The 22,679-nt window shown below is 49.2% G+C and overlaps 6 protein-coding genes across 6 annotated transcripts; 3 read left to right on the forward strand and 3 right to left on the reverse strand.

Moving 5' to 3' along the window:
- The first annotated feature begins 679 nt into the window (after positions 1 to 679).
- On the forward strand, positions 680 to 3,011 carry ABP1 (Abp1p). The gene has a single exon (XM_019128604.1). It carries the CDS (start codon positions 691 to 693, stop codon positions 2,767 to 2,769), a length of 2,079 nt encoding a protein of 692 aa, XP_018986155.1. The 5' UTR covers positions 680 to 690; the 3' UTR covers positions 2,770 to 3,011.
- A 1,088-nt stretch (positions 3,012 to 4,099) lies between these two features.
- Positions 4,100 to 5,872, reverse strand: BEM3 (Bem3p; the record flags this gene model as incomplete). Its single annotated transcript, XM_019131234.1, has 2 exons — positions 4,100 to 5,063; positions 5,121 to 5,872. Coding segments are annotated over 2 exons (1,716 nt in total), but the record flags the coding sequence as incomplete, so codon positions are not given.
- Positions 5,873 to 8,218: 2,346 nt separating this feature from the next.
- Positions 8,219 to 11,164, reverse strand: BABINDRAFT_161034 (SAPS family protein). The gene has a single exon (XM_019128605.1). It carries the CDS (start codon positions 10,686 to 10,688, stop codon positions 8,265 to 8,267), a length of 2,424 nt encoding a protein of 807 aa, XP_018986157.1. The 5' UTR covers positions 10,689 to 11,164; the 3' UTR covers positions 8,219 to 8,264.
- Positions 11,165 to 11,778: 614 nt separating this feature from the next.
- On the forward strand, positions 11,779 to 13,244 carry TYR1 (prephenate dehydrogenase (NADP(+))). Its single transcript, XM_019128606.1, has one exon. It carries the CDS (start codon positions 12,276 to 12,278, stop codon positions 13,119 to 13,121), a length of 846 nt encoding a protein of 281 aa, XP_018986158.1. The 5' UTR covers positions 11,779 to 12,275; the 3' UTR covers positions 13,122 to 13,244.
- A 3,352-nt stretch (positions 13,245 to 16,596) lies between these two features.
- BABINDRAFT_161036 (uncharacterized protein) lies at positions 16,597 to 19,515 on the forward strand (the record flags this gene model as incomplete). Its single annotated transcript, XM_019128607.1, has 1 exon — positions 16,597 to 19,515. The coding sequence occupies one exon, from the start codon at positions 16,597 to 16,599 to the stop codon at positions 19,513 to 19,515; it is 2,919 nt and encodes a 972-aa protein (XP_018986159.1).
- A 296-nt stretch (positions 19,516 to 19,811) lies between these two features.
- Positions 19,812 to 22,640, reverse strand: BABINDRAFT_161038 (uncharacterized protein). Its single transcript, XM_019128608.1, has 3 exons — positions 20,645 to 22,640; positions 20,170 to 20,302; positions 19,812 to 20,120 (listed from the first exon to the last, which is right to left on the reverse strand). The coding sequence occupies exons 1-3, from the start codon at positions 22,438 to 22,440 to the stop codon at positions 20,076 to 20,078; spliced, it is 1,974 nt and encodes a 657-aa protein (XP_018986160.1). The 5' UTR covers positions 22,441 to 22,640; the 3' UTR covers positions 19,812 to 20,075.
- Between the last annotated feature and the right edge of the window lie 39 nt (positions 22,641 to 22,679).

Here is a 22,679-nt window from a genome sequence, read left to right on the forward strand (position 1 = left end):
ATTCCCAGAACAGTGGCACGGGGCATAAAAAAGTCCACACCTGGGTTGGAGCAGAGCAGCTTTTCAGGAATTATGTGGCCGTTTACACTAATAGAAGAGCATGCTTGTCTGTCATTATTTATCTCTGCAGTTGGGGGTTATAAGTCTGGGCCATTTCCGGACATGTCGGATAGAGTATTGAGAATCCCGGCAGCCCTGAAGCTATAGCCTTTGACACGGTACTAGTGGAGCAAAGCTAAAGGTATAGGCTTGATAGATAGCTATGTAACTGGAATTCGGCAGGTTTCTCAGAAATACTCCGTAGTCTGACACGATCGAATTCGAAAGAGGATACTCGCCCTGCCAAAACTTCAAGACAGTCCACCAACTATAAATCGCCTAACAAAACACCACTCTCAAATAAAACCCATTGCTAATGGTCACCTAAAATAACCAACAAGCAATGAATTTTGTAAGTCCCATAGCCCAATACAGTATCAGTATATTCTAATGGGCTGAGCAGCCACTACCCTATGACGTGTGCGCACAATGGCCGTCACAGAGGCGCAGGCTGGGCGCGCTCTGTGCAGGCTGCGCGAATTCCACCCCTACTCTTCAGTTGCTTCTTCTCATTCACCATATATCCACCACATCAATTGAAACATCAATCGCAGCAATTACCACTGAACAATCAATCAATTGAAGAACACAATGGAAAGATTAGACTTAGCTTCCTTCTCCAAGCAGATCACGCAAACGTACAACCGGGTAGTGGACGGCGACCCCTCCACCGTGTGGGCGGTGTACCTGACCAACCCTCAAGGCGCGCTTGAGCCGACTTCCACCGGCAGCGGTGACTTGCACGAGTTTGCCGAAGAGTTTGCGGACGGAAAGGTGCAGTTTGGAGTTTCGCGGGTGAACCCACCGGGCTCTGACGTGGTCAAGCTCCTTTTGGTGGGCTGGTGTCCAGATAACGCGCCGATGAAGGCGCGCGTCTCGTTCGCGAACAACTTCGCGGACGTGGGAAAGCTTTTGCACTATCATGTGCAAGTCACCGCACGCGACACGGACGAGTTGGATGTGGACGACTGGATCCACCGTGTGGGCTCAGCTGCTGGTGCGAGATACTCGATTCAAAGTCTTAAGAAGAATATTTTGTCGTTACCCTTACCTAAGGTGACTCCAAAGGCGTCTCCTCAGCCTGAGGCAAAGGTCGAGACGAAGGTTGAGGCGAAACCCAAGGTTTCTCCTCCGGCGAAGGCTTCGTCTTCCACGAAAGTTTCTCCTCCAGCAAAGGTTTTGTCTCCTACAAGAGCTTCTCCAACAGAGAGTGACGACGAGGAGTGGGGTGGCGAAAAAGCTCTCGAGGAAAGAGACTTCTCTCAGAAGCCAATGGAGAGTGCCCCGTCCGCCTACACTCCCCATCCAAAGGTGAACATCGCTGAGATCAGAGAGGCCGCAAAGACTACCGCTCCTAAGAAGGTGGTTCCGCCTCCAACCAAAGTGGCCCAGCCACAGGCCGAGGAAGCGGACCCGGTTTCGTTCTCCGACCGTTTCAAGTCTTACAGCGCTACTGCGACGGAGGACGGCCGCTTGACTTCGTTGCCTAAGCCAAAGGTATCCCATGCGGTGGGGTCGAGATTTGCCCCAAGTGTCCCTGCGAAGTCTTTTGCCTCTGGTCCAAAACCGTTTGGCCTTTCTCCGGGAGACGAAAAGGACAAGCTTGTCGGTGGCGCCTCCAGAGACTTTGGTGCTCTGGGTGGAAAGACCCCGGCGCAGTTGTGGGCCGAAAAGAGAGGCCAATACAAGACTGTCGATGCGGAAGAACAGTCAGAAGAGGCTGAAGAGGAAGCTCCAGAGGAAGCTCCAGAGGAAGCTCCAGAGGAAGCTCCAGAGGAAGCCCCAACTCCAGCCCCAGCCCGTGTGTTGCCTCCAGCTGCTAATAGGGTTCTCCCTCCAGCTTCTAACAGAGTTCTCCCACCTCCGGCAAGAACTGCTCAACCTGAACCAGAATCCGAGGAAGGGGAAGAGGAAATCTCAACTCCAGCTCCAGCTCCGGCCCGTGTGTTGCCCCCAGCTACTAACCGAGTTCTCCCTCCAGCTTCTAACAGAGTTCTCCCACCTCCAACAAGGACTGCTCAGCCTGAATCGGAATCTGAGGAAGAAGAGAAAGAAACCCCACCGCCAGCTCCAGCCCGTGTGCTCCCCCCAGCCTCGGCACGTGTGCTCCCTCCACCGCCAACCAGAACTGTCCAGCCAGAGCCAGAGTCTGAAGAAGAGGAGAAGGCTCCAGCGCCAGTTGCTGCTCCAGTACCAGCTGCTATCCATACCCTGTCACCGCCTCAATCCTCCAGAGAGGAGGCCAAATCTGCGAGTGTCTCTGCTGTTGCCGAATACGACTATGAAAAGGATGAGGACAATGAGGTCGCGTTCAAGGAAGGCGAAACCATCACTGATATCGAGTTTGTCGATGAGGACTGGTGGTCCGGGAAGAATGCTGCTGGCGAAACCGGGTTGTTCCCGTCTTCGTACGTCGTATTGAACGAGGGTCTGACAGCAGCCGGAACAACGGCTGCTGCTGCCGCCGCCCCTGCCCAGGAGAGCTCTGTGCAAAGCGCTTCGGCCACTGCTGAGTACGACTATGAGAAGGAAGAGGACAACGAGATCTCTTTCGCAGAGGGCGAAACCATCACCAATATCGAGTTTGTCGACGAGGACTGGTGGTCCGGCAAGAACGCCGCCGGGGCTGTCGGTTTGTTCCCGGCCAACCATGTCAACTTGGACCAGTAGAGTATCTGATAGTTTTTATCTCGATGAATAAGTATAATTACTCTTAATGTTTCCCCTGAAAAACCAGAGATATTTTTATCTAACTTAGCTATACATCCTAAAGAGGTGACTATTTTTTATAGGTCTTATCTATTATTTCAGAGAAATAAAACGGGGCCATGCCACCTGCCATTCTCATAAATACAAGCACACTCAATCCCTATGCAGCGTTAAATCGTGGGGTGTAACGGCAAAGTCTCAGCCGTGTCTGCCATCTGAAGAGTAGCAATTCCTGAAGGTAGCGATACCCCACACTTTAGATAATTTTTACCGGGGTTCAAAACACTTCGGTAGACCATTGAAGGTTAAGGCAACCCAGCAGAGTAGGCGATATATACGGCGCTTCATTTTTACCCGGATCCTTCGGAGAAACATAAAAGTCAAACTATACAAGCCCCAGAGCCATCTTAGCAACACTTAGGGCATAATGAATGCAACTATAGGACCATGTTTGAACGTAACTGGTCAGAACTGGTTAGTTAATGCTAGGAAGAAGAGCGCTAGAGAAAGGACCGATCAAGAAGATATACTAGGGCAAAGGGGCATTACCCAGGCTCTCCAGGGAGAGCTTAGAATGGATAGATTCAGGAAAAGCTGAAATGGCATACCCTTGCGCTGGGTCTCTCAATGAACTAGAAACCAGACACAACTTCGAGCAGTCCAAAATTCTAGAAGAGTCTGGGGCAAAACTTCCATTTAAACCTTCAAGGAGAGCTCGGGACAGCAACCTTTATTGGGAGCACCTAGAAGTGACCAGAATAGGGCATTATATCGGGCTTTGAGCTCTTTCAAAGCTCGGCAGCGGCTCGCCCATTCCTGGATAAGAGGTATTTTAAGGTTAGCAACCACCCCAAGACAACAGTCCAAGCCTCGTACGTTGATCCAAGTCCAACTGAGTCGATTTCAAGCCTTCTGACCAAAGCCGTCCTGATTGTATCCATCGTATGCTACCGCAGATCCAGAATATTCGGCTTAGTGGTTTCAGGCCATATTTAATATAAAGCTCAGTTGGCAACTCTGGGCTTTCACCCCCACTGCCAGTCAGCAATCTCGCGGCATACCTATATCGTATCTTGCTTAGCCCCCATTTCATGCGGAGCTAAGATCAATTTCGAGCCTCCAGCTCTTGTCGATGTGCATCAACTGATATCCTTTCTGTCCTTTGGCTTTCTGGTCCATATCAGATATCACTGCTTTGAGTCTTCTGCTCTGCAGCGATATTGCACCGAATTCAATCAAACGAACCCAAGCCTTCGGCTCTCATCGATCCTACGTGACGTTACATCAACTCTGGAAATGCCAAACCCAATGTCTCCCGTTTTTCCGTCGGTGTCGGCTCACCTGCCCCAAACACGCACTCAAAGTCCACCAAGAACGGAAGAATCACGTTCGGCAGAATGTTCAACGTGGGTGAAAACACAATGCAAACGTTCTTCAAGTTCATTTTGTTCGAGTTACAGTTATCCACCACTTGCTTCAAAAATCGGAAGAGCACATATAACAAGTCACGGTGAGCAGTTGGAAGACGTTGAGTGAGCTCGCGGAACCCGTACGCCACCTTCTTGTAGTCCGTCTCCTTCGACTCATCGCGATAGGCCCCCGCCATATCAGACAAGATCAGCACGGGGAGCTCACGCAAGTAGAGCTTGAGCAAACCTGCGACAGTGTTGATATCAGGAATCGCAGGCATTGAGACAAAGTTGACGTCATAAGACGTATCAAACTGTTCCTTGAAGTGCTTGATCTGGGCCGCTGACCCGTTCAATCGGAACAACCCCTCCTCATAGATGGCGCCGGTCTTGAGGAGATAATCCAAGCAGCGGAAAACAATGCTGGGGATGCTTTTCCCAAAAAGCTCGCCAGAGGAGAGCGCCAACGCGGCGCCTAAATCGTTGCCAAACACGCCATGCGCGCGCGCGGCGCTGCCCTGTGCCGCGCGTAAGTCATCCAACACCTGCTGGGTCGAGATCGGCTCCTCCGACGGCATAGTCGTTGCGAGTAAGCCCGACTTGCTATACGCCGAGAGGTCTTCACTGGCGTTAGCGCTCTTTCCGGGGGTGCTTCTGAACGGAAAGAAGGACCGGATCTTGCTCTTCTTGAGGTCTTCAAGTGGCTCGTCGTCTTCAGGTCCGAGGCTTGTCGCGGAGTGGTTACTGGCACTGTAAGGGCTGGGTGTTCCAAACGAAACGGGCTTGTAATCTGCCTTGGATCCATTATTCCGGAAGGTACTGCTGCTATTTCCATAGCTGGTGCGGCTAAAACTGTTGCGTTTGGCGGTGTTTTGATTTCCAGGTTGGCTTGCACCATGGAACCCGCCGTTTCCATGGCTATCATCGTTGTTATTTCCCTCGATAAACTCCAATATCGCGCCAATCCAATCATCTCTTTCTTCATCCGTCTCTGCACAAAACGCAAACCGGGAATATGACCCGGCGCTCTTCTTCGGCTCCATTATCATAAACGCGTGCTTCATTGTCTTGTCATCGCTCCCTGGTCCGCTACTCTGGCGGCCAATCTGCGCATTGACCAAACTAATCGACTCGGAAATCAGTCCTCCAGGGCTATCGTAGATTTCAAACACCAACCCATCAACCTGACACCACTTGACCTTCCACGTCTCACGGCTCAAGCTCTTGGTCCTACGGATCAAAAACCCGCTCTTCCGAACTCCCGTGCCAAACTCATCAAGTGGACTTACCGTATCGAGTGACACAAAGCGGCAGATGTGGTGTACGGCCTGTGGCGCAAGTGGGATCTGGAAGAGCGCTGTAAAGTATTCCTTCAACTGTCCGCGGCGCACATCCACCTTCAGCGGCGTGTTCAGCACGAAGAACGGCTTTTCGGGGAGCGGAGGAAAACTAACGACGGTGACTAGCGGCCGGATAAGGCGGTCAAACTCCACGAGCTGGCTGTATTGTTTGCGGAACTTCCACATCACCTGCCGTGTCGCACGGTCGCGCGAAGCAAACACTATCATCGTCTCATCTACCTTCTTCAGGCCCATGCATGAGAGAGTGCTTAACACGTCAACCAGAATCGTCTGATACCGCAGTGGCTCCACAAAGAACGGAATGTCTGAAGCTCTAGCTACTGGCGACGGCTTCTGAAGGGAGGCCAATGACTGATTGGCAGAAGACTTGTCGGAGAGCTTGTCAGAGTTATCACTAACAGAGGTCTTTTCTGAGAATTTATCACTCACAAAAGTTTTATCAAACTTGTCACTGGATGCTTTGTCAAGTGTTTCATATCTCTCAGTCTCGTCGTGCTTTGTCATGCCGTAGATATTCGACGACTCGCGCGACAACGAGTCGAGCTGCGAGTAGAGGTCGCTTGCCACTGGTGATTCAAGTGAAAGGTACTCATGCTTGAAGTTCGCCGGGACCGTAGCGGGTGTTTGGCCAGGCGAGAGCAAGTTGAGTGGTAACTGCCGGTCGGTGTGCGCTCCGTCACGTTTCGCCTCGGGCAAGGGATCGCGCGGTGAGCTGTAGGTGCTGTGCGCCGCACGCTTGGGCTGCGAGGGCGTCCGCAAAGCTGACAAGTCCTGCATAGGCTGGATTGGACGCGACCGCTCAGGCGTGGAGGGCGAGACTCGCGGAATGTCTGGCACCGGAGTCTTGCGGTCTTCATCCGAGGAGTCGGAGTATTGAGAGCTGGCGGAGCGGAGCAGCGCTGGTCTGACGGAGTTGGACGAGCTGTTGCGTTTGAGCGGCAGCGTGGAGGAAGTTGCCTCGAGAGGGGCAGAGAGGGAAGTATTAGGCGAGGGGATAAGACTAGGCGAGACGAGGAGGCCAGATGAGTATTCAGGCGAGATGAGGGGGCGAGGCGAGGGCGAGAGAATGCGGAGAGGCGAAAGAGGTGAAAGAGTGCGGCCAGACGACAAAGCTCGCTGTGGAGAGAGGGCGCTGACAGACAAGGGGCTTGGCGAGAAGGCTCGCCCCGGCGAAAGTCTCTCCAGGGCAAACCCGGGTTCTATGCGGTGCGCGGAGCGCGGAGGAAGCGCGTGGTCCGCCGAGAGTGGCGCGAGGAGAATCTGGGGTACAATCCCCCCCGCGGCCAACTCGCGCCGCACAGTGCGGAGTTCCTCCTGCAACCGCTCGATAAGCCGGTTCTGCTCGTCCACGGTGTGTTTTAATGTGTGGTTCTCGCTGACCACCTCGTCAACCTCGCGCGGCGAGAGATTGTTGCGCGGATAGTACCGCGACTGCGCACTGGCTACATCAGTGGATTCGAATGAGAACGCTGAGTCTGATTCCGAGCGCGTGATCTGGGGGTCCATGGAGAAAGGGGGCATAAAGTGGACCGAAGGCTGATAAAGGTCAAGTGTCCAATCGGGCCCAAAGTGGTTAAGGGTCCAATGGGGCTAAAAATGGTTAAAACGAGTCAATCTTGACTGGATCAAAGAGGACACCGCAAGGGGTTTATAATGTGACCTAAAGTAGACCGAAGGGAGCGAAAAGTGGACCAAAGGAGTAGGTGTCAAATATGCGAAGAATCGAAAATCGGTCAATAATCAGATTTAAAGCAAATAAACCAACAAGGAGACCCAGAATCACGGTAAATCAGCGTATAATTAAGAGTGTCCTAGAGATTGATTATGTGACAGGTGGTTCAGGGATGAATGTTGTTGAGGTGAGCACGGGGAGATTCTGGGGTTTGTTCTTTTTCAAATGTCTCCTTATCCAAAATGGATCTAGGCAGAAACGGATCTAAGTAAATAGAACACAACGAACGGGAGAGTGTTTGACGAGACACAAGCAGCTTGTGGCCCTTGATACCAAACTTCAACCGTTATATTGACGCGTCAGAGATACACCCGTGGTTTCGGTCGCGGCACGCTGAGAGCATCTGTTCAGCAGGACCATATATACCGGGGCCGCCCTGGAATAAAAGGTAGGGTTCGATTACAAGAAGAATGTCAAATATCAGATTGTATTTAGACCAATATATTAAAGAGAATGTATGCTTATGGACAATAAAGAAGGGAGGACCCTGGGTTTAATTTGAAGTAGATGCGAAGAGAATTAATTTTGGCGGCGCAATGGATTATTTTCATTGTGGTTGCGCCTACATCTATAAAAAAAAAAAGGGTACCAGAGAACCTTTTGGCCCCACTTGTACAGGTATTTTCTAGACCGATTTAGCGGATCTTGATTAACCAGGATTGAAGCACGGCTATTAGGAGCCCCAATTCAGTTTGAACATGGCAGAGGAAGTGGCTGGCATACAAAAATTACCAGGAGTTCACTAGCCTGCCCAATTTAATTGATGCACCCCGAGCTTTCTGTCTCTACTGTATGAACTCCTTTCTATACCTTTCACCAGACATAAATGGTTCACCCTTCCGACTCTTTCAAACGCACAAACCACTTCCCTTACACCCCATTAATATCTTCTCCTCCACTACACTCGCTTTCATATTAACATAAATTCACTTACAATACATTACTTCATACAAATCAGTTCTTGTGTCTGGCCACGCGATGTAGCGTTTCGCCATCATCGAAGCGGGCTTCCACGCCTTCGAGCACAGTCTCAGCATCTTCTCCGGCATCCCCTTCGGCATCTTCATCAGCGTCTTTGGTTTCTTCGGATCCATCGCCGAGCAAAATCGCGTCCGGGTTCACATACACGTCCTCCTCCGTCGGTTTTATGCCGCCCAACACGCAGTTGTACATCTCGCGCGTCTTCATGAGGATCTCGTTGACGTACGTGACCCAGTTGTTCTGGTTGAGTTTGGCATAGATGGTGGCTGAGATCAACTCGGGCTTGTACATCTGGGTGAACTGCACAATCTCCTCTGCAATTAAGATCACGTGGCCCATATAGCCCAAGCGTAAGTTGTGTTCAATCTCATTCATGGTACAGCGCTGGTGGCCAAGGATGATGAGGTTGGTGAGGCCTATTTCGTGGTTAAACAACTCGTTGACCAAGAACGAGTTGTACGAGTGGAGCTTGCCCTGTAACACCTGTTGCACCAAATCGAAAACCACGTTATGGTAGAAGTTGTTCCACGGGAAGCGGAGGAAGCTAGAGATGACGTTTTCCAAAAGTTTGGAGTCAAGGAGCTTGATCTTGTAGAGGTCGCCAAGTGTGGGCCGCGCGCGGATCGAGCGGTCGCGTGCGTCGGTGACAAACGGATTTTCGGGGGTGATATCATCATCAGCCGAAGATTCCATTGAAGCGATCGAAGTGGAGTCCTCCGTTGAAGAGCCTATACCGACAGAACTCACCGAATCTTCTTTTTCTTCTACCTGGTCTTCTCCTGCCTCATCGTCCGATTTCTCCTCAAACTCGCGAGCCAACGCCTGCTGCTGCTCGACGTCACGCGACGAGGGCGTGGGCTCTGCGAGTGTCGTGTTGTTGATTTCTGCGAGCTGCGAGAAGAAAGATTGTGTGTATAAACGCGCGGTCGTGGAGTCCACCACCGGTGGCTTGCACGGGTCGTAGGGGGCAGCACTAGAGACACCCAAGGAGACCTCTTCCATGGCCAGGGAGAGGGCGTCAATGGAATCGCCAGCTTTGTCATTGATAGAGTCGGTATGGTTACCGGAAACCCCGTCAATAACTTCGACATCGGTCCTGGTGATTTCGCCTTCGACGCCATCGTCAAGAGCCTCCGCAATCCTCCTCTCCTTCCCCTTCCTTTCAATATCCCTCTTCCGCACTACTTTCTCCGCATCGAGTGAATTCAAAAGTTTCATATTCGAACAGTGCAAGAGCTCCGCTACCAACTCACTAATCTTGTACCGCTCATACCCCAACGACTCGTACTCAACGCCCATAGACGTAGCCACGAGCGGAGTCAGAATCGACACAAACAACTCGCTAAACCGACCTAAGTTCTCACTAAACAAACGTATCATCGGCCCAAGAAAGATTGGATCGCGGCTGTTTGGTGGATGCGACTCCACCGTGGTTTCAAGCACATCGATCTGGTCGTAGTCCGAGTTATTTTTGCGAATCACCTCGATGACAATCCCCACAGCTGTCGCAAGACCGCTACCTCGTCCAAGCATGACGCCGATAATTGTCTGGATACATTTTTCGCCAACCAACTCGCGCGTGAGCTCGTTCGGCCCGATGCACTGGTCCTGGGTGTACGAGGTATTTGCCGAGATGGTGATCAAGGCCTTAAGGAAATCACCCGCGGACGACTGCATGGAAGGGCGGAACTGAGGCTGTAAGAATGCAAGCAATTTGGCGACCAAGTGCTGTTCGTGCAAGAGCTCCACTATACCAGAAGGACTGTCGGGCTTGTCAGTGAGGGTGATCTTCAAGAGAAGGTCCATCAACAAGGGGATCTCTATGTGCCGCAAGAAGCTGTCCACCAAGTCGCCTTGCGTGCGGATGAAGTTTAACATCTGGTCCGGGCGCGCATCGAGTAACTGCTCGTTAATCTTGGTGAAGTATGTGATCAGTGGGAGCGATGCCACCAACGGTTTCGCGAGCACCGACCACAAGTGCACGAGAAGCCCGTGCTGATCCGCCAAGAGGTCTGATATTAGCCAGCTGTCGAGTGCGAGCACCTGCGACGCCACGTGGTATCGCCGTCTTAAGCGGTCGTCCGCCGATTCCTCCTCTTCTTCACCGTCCAGAGGGTCCTGGAGGTTCTTGTACTTCATGCTGCGTTCTGCCATCTCGGCTGCGTCCGCTGTTTCATCAGCGAGAAAAAAGTCCACGGAGTCCACAACGCTGTTCACCATCGCCACGAGGTTGTCCGGCTTCACCACGAACTCGAGGAGCCGATTGTTGTTGCCCTCACGCAACTCGCTGAGGAGGTCTGGATTGTCGAGGAGTTCGTCCAATGTTAGGTCCGGGGACTCCAACAACTTGTTGAGGGAGGATGACCCATTCGAGTTCCCAAACGGCCAGAAAGACATGGTTTCGGGAGAGGATTCACTAGACAGCTAGGGATATACCGATGCTATCGAATACAAAGTGAGTCAAATAAGCGTTTTTTAATACCAAAGGATTTGGGTACTAACTGACGAAAGCGAATGGGTTTAGATAAGCAAAATCGACGTCTTGGAAGCAAAATGAAGCGCTGGCGGCTAGATGGGTGAACAGTAGTAAAAGCACTGCGAATGCTACTGGATAGAGACTGTTAAATTGGTGAAAACTAACAGATGGATACTATTGAATAGACAGTGCTATTTAATAGGTAAAGTTATTGGATGGAAGCTACCAGAAGGGACGTTGTGCTGGGTGGGTATTGCGAAGCAGAAGGTCCAATGGATGCTCTGGTAATCTGCTTGAAACGTTGCTGGGGCAGTGAGCAATGTCTATGTTGTAGATATATGCTACGCCTTCTATAACCCGTAACGCTTTCAGATGAGGAGTATTCCCGACGCTGAGCGTACCCTTTGACTCCGTCTATATAAGGGTCCGTCAGGTTCGGCGGTTCCCATTCGACGGTGCGCGCGCACGACCTTTAAGCATAACCCAGATGTTCCGGCAGAGATCTCTAGCAAGGTGACATTGGGCCAGTATGCAAAATGTGCGTGGGCTTGATTTATAATATACTCACATGATGCCCAGATGGAGTAAGTGATATGTTTAGCTATCTTCTAAATAAATTTAAAGTGGCCACATTTCGCCTCTAAACTATCGTCTTGTATTTCCTTCTTCTCTCGTTCACGTCGGTTAAATGTATTTCTCAAAACTTGCCACTTATAATGAAGATGATTTTTCCTTTCATCAGTATAAGGCAAGGATCTTGACTATTTCCCCTAAAATCTTGGCCTGAGTGATTCCCAGAGAGAATGTTTTACAAAACATTTGTCAAGTCTGCTTTCTTGGCTCTACTCTCCGGCGTCTCAAGATACCTTACATCACGTGATTCAAAGTCTGGTTTCGCACATGAACCTCCAGATTTCCTGCACGATTTTTCAGCGTTTAAGTTGAGCCACAAATCCAACGCTTCATTTTGCATTGATCAACATACAATGCTGAACATGGACGAATGGAAAGCGACCAAGACTATTGGGATCATCGGGTTGGGTGATATGGGGCTACTCTACGCTCGGCGCTTCAGCGAAGCTGGCTGGAAGTACGTATACAAAAGCGAGTCTTTTGCCAGACACTAATGAAACAGGGTCGTGGCGTGTGACCGCGACGACTTGTACGAGTCATTTTCTGCCAAATACAAGGACGAAAAATTCAAGATCTTCCGCAACGGACACTTTGTGTCGCGTATCAGCGATTACGTAATTTACAGCGTGGAGGCCGAGAACATCGGCAAGATTGTGTCGCTTTACGGACCTTCGACTAAGGTTGGGGCAATTGTCGGGGGCCAAACCTCCTGTAAGGCTCCAGAAATTGCAGCCTTTGAGAAGTATCTCCCAAAAGACGTGGAAATCATCACCGTGCACTCGCTCCACGGTCCGCTTGTCGACACCACGGGCCAGCCGCTCGTCTTGATCAAGCACCAGGCATCCGACGAGAGCTTCCGTTTTGTTGAGGCATTAATGTCATGTCTCAACTCGAAATTTACATACCTCTCGGCTGAGGAGCACGACAAAATCACGGCCGACACCCAGGCCTTGACACATGCGGCATTCTTATCCATGGGGGTCGCGTGGCACAACTGCAACCAGTATCCGTGGGAGGCTACCAGATGGGTCGGGGGAATCGAGAACGCCAAGATCAACATCTCGCTTCGTATTTTCTCCAACAAATGGCATGTCTATGCCGGGTTGGTGCTCACCAATCCCAGCGCCCACGAGCAGCTTTTGCAGTATGCCACGTCGGTTACTAGCTTGTATTCGTTGATGATACAGGGAAAGAAGGAGGAGTTAAAGGAACGCATCTTCCGCGCGAAGGAGCGGGTTTTTGGGCATCTTGGCGACGATCATCAGCTTTTGTTGGATGACGACTTGCTCCAGACCTTCTCCTTGGGAAAGGTCCCACCAGAGGGCAGACAGCCGAATTCACACTTGTCCCTTTTGGGGATCGTTGACAGTTGGAGCGCCTTGAACATTGTGCCGTACGACCACATGATCTGCTCCACTCCGTTGTTTAGAATCTTCTTGGGGGTCAGCGAGTACTTGTTCTGCACGCCAGGGTTGTTGGAAGAGTGTCTCGAGGTGGCGGTTTCGGACGTGACGTTTAGAAACGATGATTTGGAGTTCACGTTGGCGGCCAGACAGTGGAGCAGCATCGTGAGCTTTGGGGATTCTAAGTTATACCAGAAGGTGTTTGAGCGCACGCAGGAGTTTTTCAGGCCTATGTTCCCAGAGGCGACCAAGTTGGGGAACGAGATGATTTCGACGATCTTGAAGCGAGTGAAGGAGGAGGAGGGAAAGCCGTGCTGACTTGCTGAATGCAGTGAAGTAAGGCCGAAGGCCACAGACTTGAAGTTTGATGAATATGTCTAATATTAATACGACTTAGAAATTTCGTTAGAGGTGCAAGCGTGTCTGCAGAAACGCCATTATACCATAAACCTTCGTTGTAGCTAACAAAAAAAAGTCGTCGACGGCTAGTACAGTGTTCGTAGAACCAGCACATGTACTAGCTCACGTACTAAGATGCACCGACTATGATTTAACTCCATACCCATAGAATGTCAAACGTGAGAACTACTATCCCTTACATCCATATAGCCCTCTTTGATCTTTGGACAACTTCCTCACAAATATAGATAAAATAGCTCCACTCAGTCGCCACAACCGGAATAATAGTGATCGCCAATTGGACTTGAAACTTAACAGAAGATCCAAAATACTATGTGAAAGCGTGTATAAATATGTTTGCACTCAAGTATCTCCTAATATGAACGAAGATGTGCTATAGTATACGTATGGAGTGATACCAATACGTACCAAAATATAAAAACAGGGGGAATACCCCTGTATATGCAGATTAATCATTTAGCGGGCAAACGGGTAGTCAAGAAAGAATGTGCCACTGAAAACGGTCAGCATTTAGAGGTGTATGGTGTTCAGGGCCAGGCGGGATCGGATAGGGCTGGAACTCGAAAAGTCCCGGAATTTCCGCTGAATATGAGACGTCCGGAATTTGCAGTAGCTAGAACTTTGTAAGCATTGGAAGTATACAGTACTTCCCCTCCATCTACATATAATTTGTTCCTTAATTATGTCACGTGTAATAGACGTTCTTTGGTATGCGCGGATAAATGCACGAGCTTGTGAAGCCAAGCTGGAGGGGCTGCACTTTCTCGGATTTCTGTCACACGCGGCAGAGCGCCCAGCTTCCGATGCGTGCCCGATGCCCTGTATACCCTCGATTCAAGTTTATTCCACTTGGAGATACCGGAAACCGTATACTCCCAGGAAGCTGAGGAAATACCAATATAAAGCATTACAACTATGCCTAGATGGTTGCCTAACATCCATTTGATCCGGTTCCGAAATCATATTTGATCCGGTTCCGAAGTCATATTTGATCCGGTTCCGAAATCATATTTATTATAGCATTACTTTGGATATCCCAACTCAAAGCGAACTATCCTTATAGGTATACCATGATCTCATGTGATACCACCTCTCCCTGGGGTCTCTCAATTGCACTGTGAATCGGAGGGTTAGCCTGTAGTTTCGGAGTAAGCCTATGTCTTAACAGAGGAAACATGCACCTGTTGGTATGTTTGGACGGTATTGGCTTCCCGGATCTCGGATAGCTTGTATGAGTTGAAAGCCATAAGGGGTACTTATTTACAAACATCAGTAATGCTAGTAAGGTGGCCAGTCCGTACGGAGTATACATTATTGCATGTAAAGAAGCATATACATGCATATGCGAGCTGGTGACGTACGTCTGCAACACCCTAAGGCTCAACTCGTAGGAGTAAGACCAAGGAAATAGCATTAATCTAAGGGATTGATGTGAAAATAACATAATTTTTTGTTCCGGACTCGATTCCGGACCCGGTTCTAAACTCAGCAACTGACCAAAAATCCAAGGCTTGTAGACGGCCCTCAAGACTGTGTATCGGAAACATGCAGACCTACGGAGCGTTCTGCACACCAATATTATTGTTTCCTAGATGATAGTTTGAATATCAAAGCCCTTTGACTATATAATTTCAGCCCACAAGGGCATGGGCAGAAAAAAAGTAGGAGATAATTCAGAGTGGGTAGAACGGCTTCACCCCCCTACTTACCGAACGCTCTCGTATTTAATATAAAAGGAGGAACACCCCACCATCAAGTCTCCATGAATTGTTACCTATTATCGTTTCATTCTTAATTATTGTTAACTATCTACCGCTATGGCCATCAATAACTCTCTCAAAGAAGGTAGCGGCAGTACCAGCATTGGTGATGAAAGCGAGCTCAACGGTGTTTCCCTGTATCGGGGGTTCGACGAGAATGTTTCTCACCAAATCCAAGGACTCGCTAGAAGCATCACCAACGCTTCCGCTGCCATTGACCAACATGATTCTGCCAATTTTCACGACACCGATATCGTGCGCACCTTGTCTCTGATGTCTCACGTTTCTCAGATTCCAGGTGAAAACTCCTTCTACGGTGGTGTAGATGAAAGGTTGGATCCTAGCTCTACTGAGTTCGATTCCCGCCTTTGGGTCAAAAACATGAAGCAGATGATCAACAATGATCTTGACCACTACATGCCTGCTTCCTTAGGTATTGCCTATAAGAATTTGAGAGCTTACGGTAGTTCAAATGACACCGACTACCAGGCTACCATTTCCAACTTTCCGTGGAAGTATCTCTCCGCTTGTTACCACCTACTCTTCCCCAACAAGTCTCAGGACTCTAATTTTGACATCTTGAAGCCCATGGATGTCTTGATCAAGCCAGGTACTTTAACTGTTGTTTTGGGGAGACCAGGTGCAGGGTGCTCCACTTTGTTGAAAACCATCAGTGCCCACACCTACGGTTTCCACATCGACAAGGAGTCTATAATCAGCTATAGCGGCTTGACTCAAAACGAAATTGAATCGCACTACAAGGGTGATGTTGTTTACTGTGCTGAAACCGAGGTGCATTTCCCTCATTTGACCGTCGGCCAGACCTTGGAATTTGCTGCAAAGTTGAGAACCCCTCAAAACAGACCCAAAGGCGTCACGCGTAAGATGTACGCCAAACACGTCACCGAGGTGATCATGGCCATGTATGGCTTGTCTCACACTAAGAACTCCAAGGTTGGTAACGATTTGGTCAGAGGTGTGTCTGGCGGTGAGCGTAAGCGCGTATCTATCTGTGAGGTTTCTCTTGCCGGGGCTTCTTTGCAGTGCTGGGATAACTCGACCAGAGGCTTGGATTCTGCTACTGCCTTGGAATTTATGAAGGCGTTGAAGACCTCTGCTACCATCATGAAGTCAACCCAGCTTATTGCTATCTACCAGTGTTCCCAGGATTCCTATGACTTGTATGATAACGTGATTTTGCTCTACGAAGGCTACCAAATCTTTTTTGGAGATGCGAAATGCGCCAAGGAGTACTTTGTCAACATGGGCTACGACTGCCCGGCAAGACAAACCACGGCAGACTTCTTAACCTCGTTGACCAACCCTGCCGAAAGAATTGTTAGGCCAGGCTATGAAAACAGAGTCCAAGATCTCCAAAGGAGTTTTCTGCTTACTGGAACAGCTCCAGTGACAGAGCCCAATTGATACAAGCGATTGATGAAAATTTGGCTCATTTCCAGTCATCTAATGATGCTGAAAACTTCAGAGTTTCCCATATTGCTAAGCAGTCGAACAGCGTGCGCCCAAATTCCCCCTACACTGTCTCCTACGGTATGCAGATCAAGTACATCATGAGCCGTAACGTCCAGAGAACTAAGGGTGATCCTTCTGTGATGCTCTTTACCGTGATTGGTAACATTCTTATGAGTTTGCTCTTGGCCTCTATTTTTTACAACTTGAAAGCTGACACGGAGTCGTTCTACTACCGTAACGCTGCCATGTTCATAGCAATCTTATTCAATGCCTTCTCGTCCATCTTGGAAATCTTTGCCCTCTACGAATCCAGGCCTATTGTCGAAAAGCACAAGAGTTATGCGTTGTACCACCCATCTGCCGATGCATTTGCTTCGATTATCACCGAGTTACCATCCAAGTTCTTTGTATCCATCGGCTTTAACTTGATCTATTACTTTATGGTTAACTTCCGTAGATCTCCGGGTCACTTCTTCTTCTACTACTTGGTTAGCATCACTTCAACCATTTGCATGTCTCACTTGTTCAGAACCATTGGTGCTGCTACTACTTCACACTCCCAAGCCATGACCCAGGCTACCATCTTGTTACTTGCATTGACCATCTACACCGGCTTTGTCATCCCAACCCCTAAAATGCTTGGATGGTCTCGCTGGATCAACTACTTGGATCCAATTGGTTATGCATTCGAAGCTTTGATTTCCAACGAATTCAGCGGTCGCACGTTTGCCTGTTCAAGATATGTACCAAAAGGTCCTGACTATCTCGATGCCCCCAAAGCTTCCACTATCTGTTCTGTTGTCGGTGCTGTCCCTGGCCAAGCTTTTGTCTCGGGGGAAACATACATCAACACCGCCTACGCCTATTACAACAAGAATCGTTGGAGAAACTGGGGTATCCTTGTCAGCTTCACCGTCTTCTTCTTATTCACCTACGTTGTCCTTACCGAGTACAACAAGGGAGCTATGCAGAAGGGTGAAGTTTTGTTATTTCAAAAGAGATCCTTGAAGAAGTTGAAACAGCAACAGAAAATTAGCGATGAGGAAACCGGTTCGTTGGAGAAGGTTTCTCGGGAACAAGAGGAGGAAGGCTCCTACAATGATAGTGACAAGTTATCTGGTTCAAGTAACATTTTCCACTGGAGAGATTTGACGTACCAGGTTAAGATCAAAACTGAGAACAGGGTCATTTTAAACAATATCAGTGGTTGGGTAAAGCCTGGCCAATTGACTGCCTTAATGGGTGCCTCAGGTGCTGGTAAGACCACCTTGTTGAACACCTTATCCGAAAGATTAACCTCCGGTGCCGTTACCAACGGAATACGCATGGTTAACGGCCACCCATTGGATGACTTCTTCCAGAGAACCACCGGATATGTGCAGCAGCAGGATTTGCACTTGGTAACCTCTACTGTTAGGGAGGCCATGCGCTTCTCTGCCTACTTGCGCCAACCAGCTTCTGTCACGAAGAGGGAAAAAGATGACTACGTTGAGTACTGTATCGATTTGTTGGGGATGCAAAAATATGCTGACGCTGTCGTCGGTGTTGCTGGCGAAGGATTGAATGTCGAGCAGAGAAAGAGATTGACCATTGGTGTAGAATTGGCTGCAAAGCCCAAGTTCTTGCTATTTTTTGATGAACCAACCTCTGGGTTAGATTCCCAGACTGCCTGGTCCATCTGCAAGTTGATGCGCAAGTTGGCCAATCACGGTCAGGCCATCTTGTGTACCATTCACCAGCCTTCAGCCATGTTGTTGAAGGAATTTGACAGATTGTTGTTCTTGCAAAAGGGTGGTCAGACCATCTACTTTGGCGACTTGGGTGAAAATTGTAACACCTTGATTGATTACTTCGAGGAGCACGGTGCTCCAAAGTGTCCTCCTGAAGCTAATCCCGCTGAATGGATGTTGGAGGTCATCGGTGCTGCTCCTGGATCTAAGGCTAACCAAGACTATCATGAGGTTTGGTGCAACTCCACCGAATTTCAAGAAGTGCAGAGAAATTTGGATGTGATGGAACAGGAATTGAGCAAATTGCCAAAGGAAGATGCTGCTGATGCAAACCAAACGTATGCTGCTAGCTTGTGGCAACAGTACGTATGTGTCACCCGTCGTGTGTTTGAACAATACTGGAGGTTACCAATGTATATATACTCCAAGTTAGCGTTGGCAGTCTTTTCTTCGCTTTTCAATGGGTTCTCCTTCTTCAAGGCCAACAAATCCCTTCAAGGTTTACAAAACCAGATGTTCTCAATTTTCATGTTGATGGTTATGTTTAACACCTTGGTTCAGCAGTATTTGCCTCAATTTGTGTCCCAAAGAGACCTCTACGAAGCCAGAGAAAGACCATCCAAGGCCTTTTCGTGGGTTGCTTTCATCGCCGCTCAAGTTACAGCTGAAATTCCATGGCTGATCCTTTGCGGAACCCTTTCCTATTTCTGCTGGTATTATCCAATCGGCTTCTACCAAAATGCCGTTGTTACTGACACCGTGAACTCGAGAGGTATCATCATGTGGATTCTCATTGTGATTTTTTATGTTTACACCTCTACCATGGGTCAGCTTTGTATCTCGTTCATGCAGCTTTCCGATAACGCTGCTAACTTGGCAAACTTGTTATTCACCATCTGTCTTAACTTTTGTGGTGTATTGGCTAGCGAGGAGAGGCTACCTGGTTTCTGGGTCTTCATGTACAGATGCAACCCCTTTACCTACTTGATCCAATCTATGTTGAGCAATGGCCTTGCCAACTCTTCAGTCACCTGTAGCTCTGAAGAGCTATTGAAATTCGTCCCAGCTGCTGGAAAGACTTGTGGTGAGTACATGCAATCTTACATTTCCTCTTTTGGTGGTTACTTGGTGGATGAGACTGCTACTGGTGTTTGTGAGTTTTGTACCACGGCTACCACCAACGATTTCTTAGGCAGTGTCAATGCTCGTTACTCTGAAAGGGGGAGAAACATCGGTATTCTTATCTGCTTCATTGTAATCAATATCATCGGTACTTTCCTTTTATACTGGGCCGCCAGAGTTCCAAAGAAGAGCAGGGCCAAGAAATGACTCTAGTCCTTATCTCCGATTTTGTTTCCACTATACGGAAATTCATCACAAGAAGTGCCACTTTTTATTATTATTTTTTTCCTTTTCTCAGAGTATATTACTAAACCATATGCCCCTTTCAACCCATCGTTATTGTTGTTTATACAAGTACTGGTCATGATATTGACTGTAAAATTTAAGTTATGAGCTAGGTATTGGCATAGGTAGATATAAAGCCATTTATATGGGTAACGACTCTGTGCATACTGAGGTCTAGTCTCACCAGATGGCGATAGTCAACCAATATACCATTACATGTCATTTTGATTAATGATACTGAATTAGAGATATAGCGGTCTCATTTGTCCACTAGACTGGATCTTCAGCATACCTACGAGTAAAATTCTATCTATTTGCGTTCCAACTGCGGTATACCTATAGCGACAAGCTCACTACCAAAGGGTATCTACTTGAAACCATTGAAACGTTTTGAGAGTCTCTATCGTCAACGTTTTGAGACCACCCAGTTTTGTCCCATTCATAATCCGAGAGGGCTTTTCAGAAGCCCCCCGTAGCCACATCTAAACATTAGGACTCAACATGTCCGCCTTCACTGTGTTGTTGACCTGAAAGTGTTAGTGCTTGTGCTCAAGTTACAAATCGGAAAATACTCACGTCTTGGATGGATGCGTTGATGAATCTTCTCAACTCAAGGGTGATCCACACCTTGACCATGCTGGATATGTTAGAGTCTTGCAAGAGCTTACGTCCATCCTGGATACCCAATTGACGCAACACAGGCAAGGAACTGAGAGGGTTAGTAATGTCTATTAGTAGAAGGGGCCATCCCATCAAGTTTGTCATTCGCGTGTGATCAACGATTTTCAGGACCATGGCATTCAATATATCAATTCCACAGGTGTTTTAGTATTTTCCATGCCACTCATGTGATTCCACTTCACACGATTTCCAAAGCCACGGATTTCATATATGATCCATTATCTTCAATCATAGTATAATGTTCAATTCCAATTTCAACTTCATTTCATCCTCCGCACCTAATATCTTCACAAAATTCCTTCAATAAACAAACTTGATGCCAATCATGTCCTGATCAGTGGGAAAGCCCATGGTGATGGCATATACGAACCTCGCAAACAAATCCAACTCCGGGTCGAGCTGGCGCCCGATGCCCTCTAAAAGCAAAATTGCGACAATCACGGTAATGAAGTCGCCCTCCATGCGTACGTGGTGCGTGCGCACCATGCCCAAGACTTGATCGAGCAAGTCACCGATCGACACGCTGCCTAGCGTGAACGTACGCGACTTGACCTTATCAACTAAGCGCTCCACCTTGAGGGCAAACACCTCCCTGTCAACAACAGTTTCGGGCGTACGTGAGCGCTCCATCATTAACTCGCCCGCCTTATACCCGTCGAACTCAGACAATTCACGGAACAAGTCAATAAAGTTGCGGCGATCAACCTCATTCAACTCCGTCACCAAGCCGGTGTCGATGAAGCAGACCTCCGCGTGGTAGCCTTCGCGGTACAAACGGTCCAATTCCGGCGCCCACTCCTCATCTTTGAGCCCTAGTAAAGTGTCCGTCACCGCATTCATCTCGGCTTCGCTCAGTGTGTTCACAATCTTGTACTCTCTCCTGTGTCTGAAGAGCTCGTTCTTGTAGAACCGGACCATCAAGTTCCCGGGATGCAAATCCGCGTGCACAAAGTTATCCAAGATCAACATCTTCAAGAAGGCATCGAGGCCTTTGTCGCTGACCTCCTTAGAGAGGCCCTTTCCGAAGTTGGCCGACACGCGCAATAACTGTTCCATCGGCACCGCATGGATGTACTCCTCTACCAAGACTTCCCGCGAGGTGAATTCAAGGTATGGCTTCGGAAATGTGATGTCATCATGGTCCGCAAAGTTGTCGCGGAAGCGCTGTAAATTCAAGCCTTCGATACGCAAGTCTAGCTGAAGTTTCATGAGCAACCCGAATTGGGCTACTTCGTCGGGAAGAGAGAGCCACTCCATTGTGGGGACATAGTCGATGCACGCCGCGAAGAAGCGCATGATGCGGAGATCGCGCGCGATGGTCACCTCCACGCGCGGATGGACAACCTTTATCGCAACCCACTGATTGGGTGTCTCATCAGTAAGCGGCGTGAGCTCAAGAGGCTCGCTCTCGCTGATGGTACCGGTCAAAATTTTCCTGAAAAACCGCTTGTTCTTGGCGTAGACACCCTCGTGGTGTTCCGTGCGCACAGCCTGTGCCTGCATGCACTGACTGAGCGTGCGCGATAAGCGCGCGATGTACACCTGTGCGATTGCACCAACTCCAAGCGGTACTTCGCGGAACTCCTCAAAGATCTCGTCGAACGGCAAACCGTTGAATGCACGCGAGATGATGCGCTTCGTCTGGTGCAACAGGTGGGCCTTTGCATTCAGGTGTAACTGTCCCAACTGGTTACAGAGCTCGCGTGGGAAGATGTCCGTCCGCGACGCAGCCCACTGCCCGAGCTTGATGAAGGATGCGCCTGCGAGCTCCGCGGACCACTTGAGGTAGCGGTACCACAACACCGCGCCCGCACGTTCACCCGTACGCTCTGTACGCCCAAAGTATGAGATTGGATACGCAAGTAAAACGGGGAGAAATATCGCCAGGAGCTCTAAAAACCGCCCAAGCGTCACTATCGGCTCCCACACGTAGCGCGCAAACGCGAAGCGTGCGCGGTAGATAAGCCCCACTGGTGTGAGTGTGCTTTTTGCACGCTCGTATGCTGCACTCTCCTCCGCCAACTCCGCCTCCGACGAGAGGTACAAGCCGTACTCGTATGTTTCCGCCGCTGCGCTCGGCTGCAAATTGTGCTTGGTCACGAACGCCGCGTCGTTGTTGATGCGGTCAAAGAGTGACGTGTTCATGTATACGGTCCCCACGACCATCGTGACACTGAGGATCCCGGTGAATTTCAGTCTGCTGGGCTTGGAGTGGAAGCGCACGAGGCCAGGCCGTATGAGGCCCATTCGCGGCAACCGTCTAATAAACATCTAAAAGAATAGAATGTTTCAATTTCACGAAACGAGGGATTTGCTAAAGAGCGACAGTTGGTAAATGTGTCGAACCAATTTGCGGTGGAATTGGGAGGAACCGTAAGGAGAGAGATACGGGACGGTTCTCGAGA

This window comes from Babjeviella inositovora (genome assembly GCF_001661335.1).
Source record: "Babjeviella inositovora NRRL Y-12698 unplaced genomic scaffold BABINscaffold_4, whole genome shotgun sequence".
NCBI lineage: Eukaryota > Fungi > Ascomycota > Pichiomycetes > Serinales > Babjeviella > Babjeviella inositovora.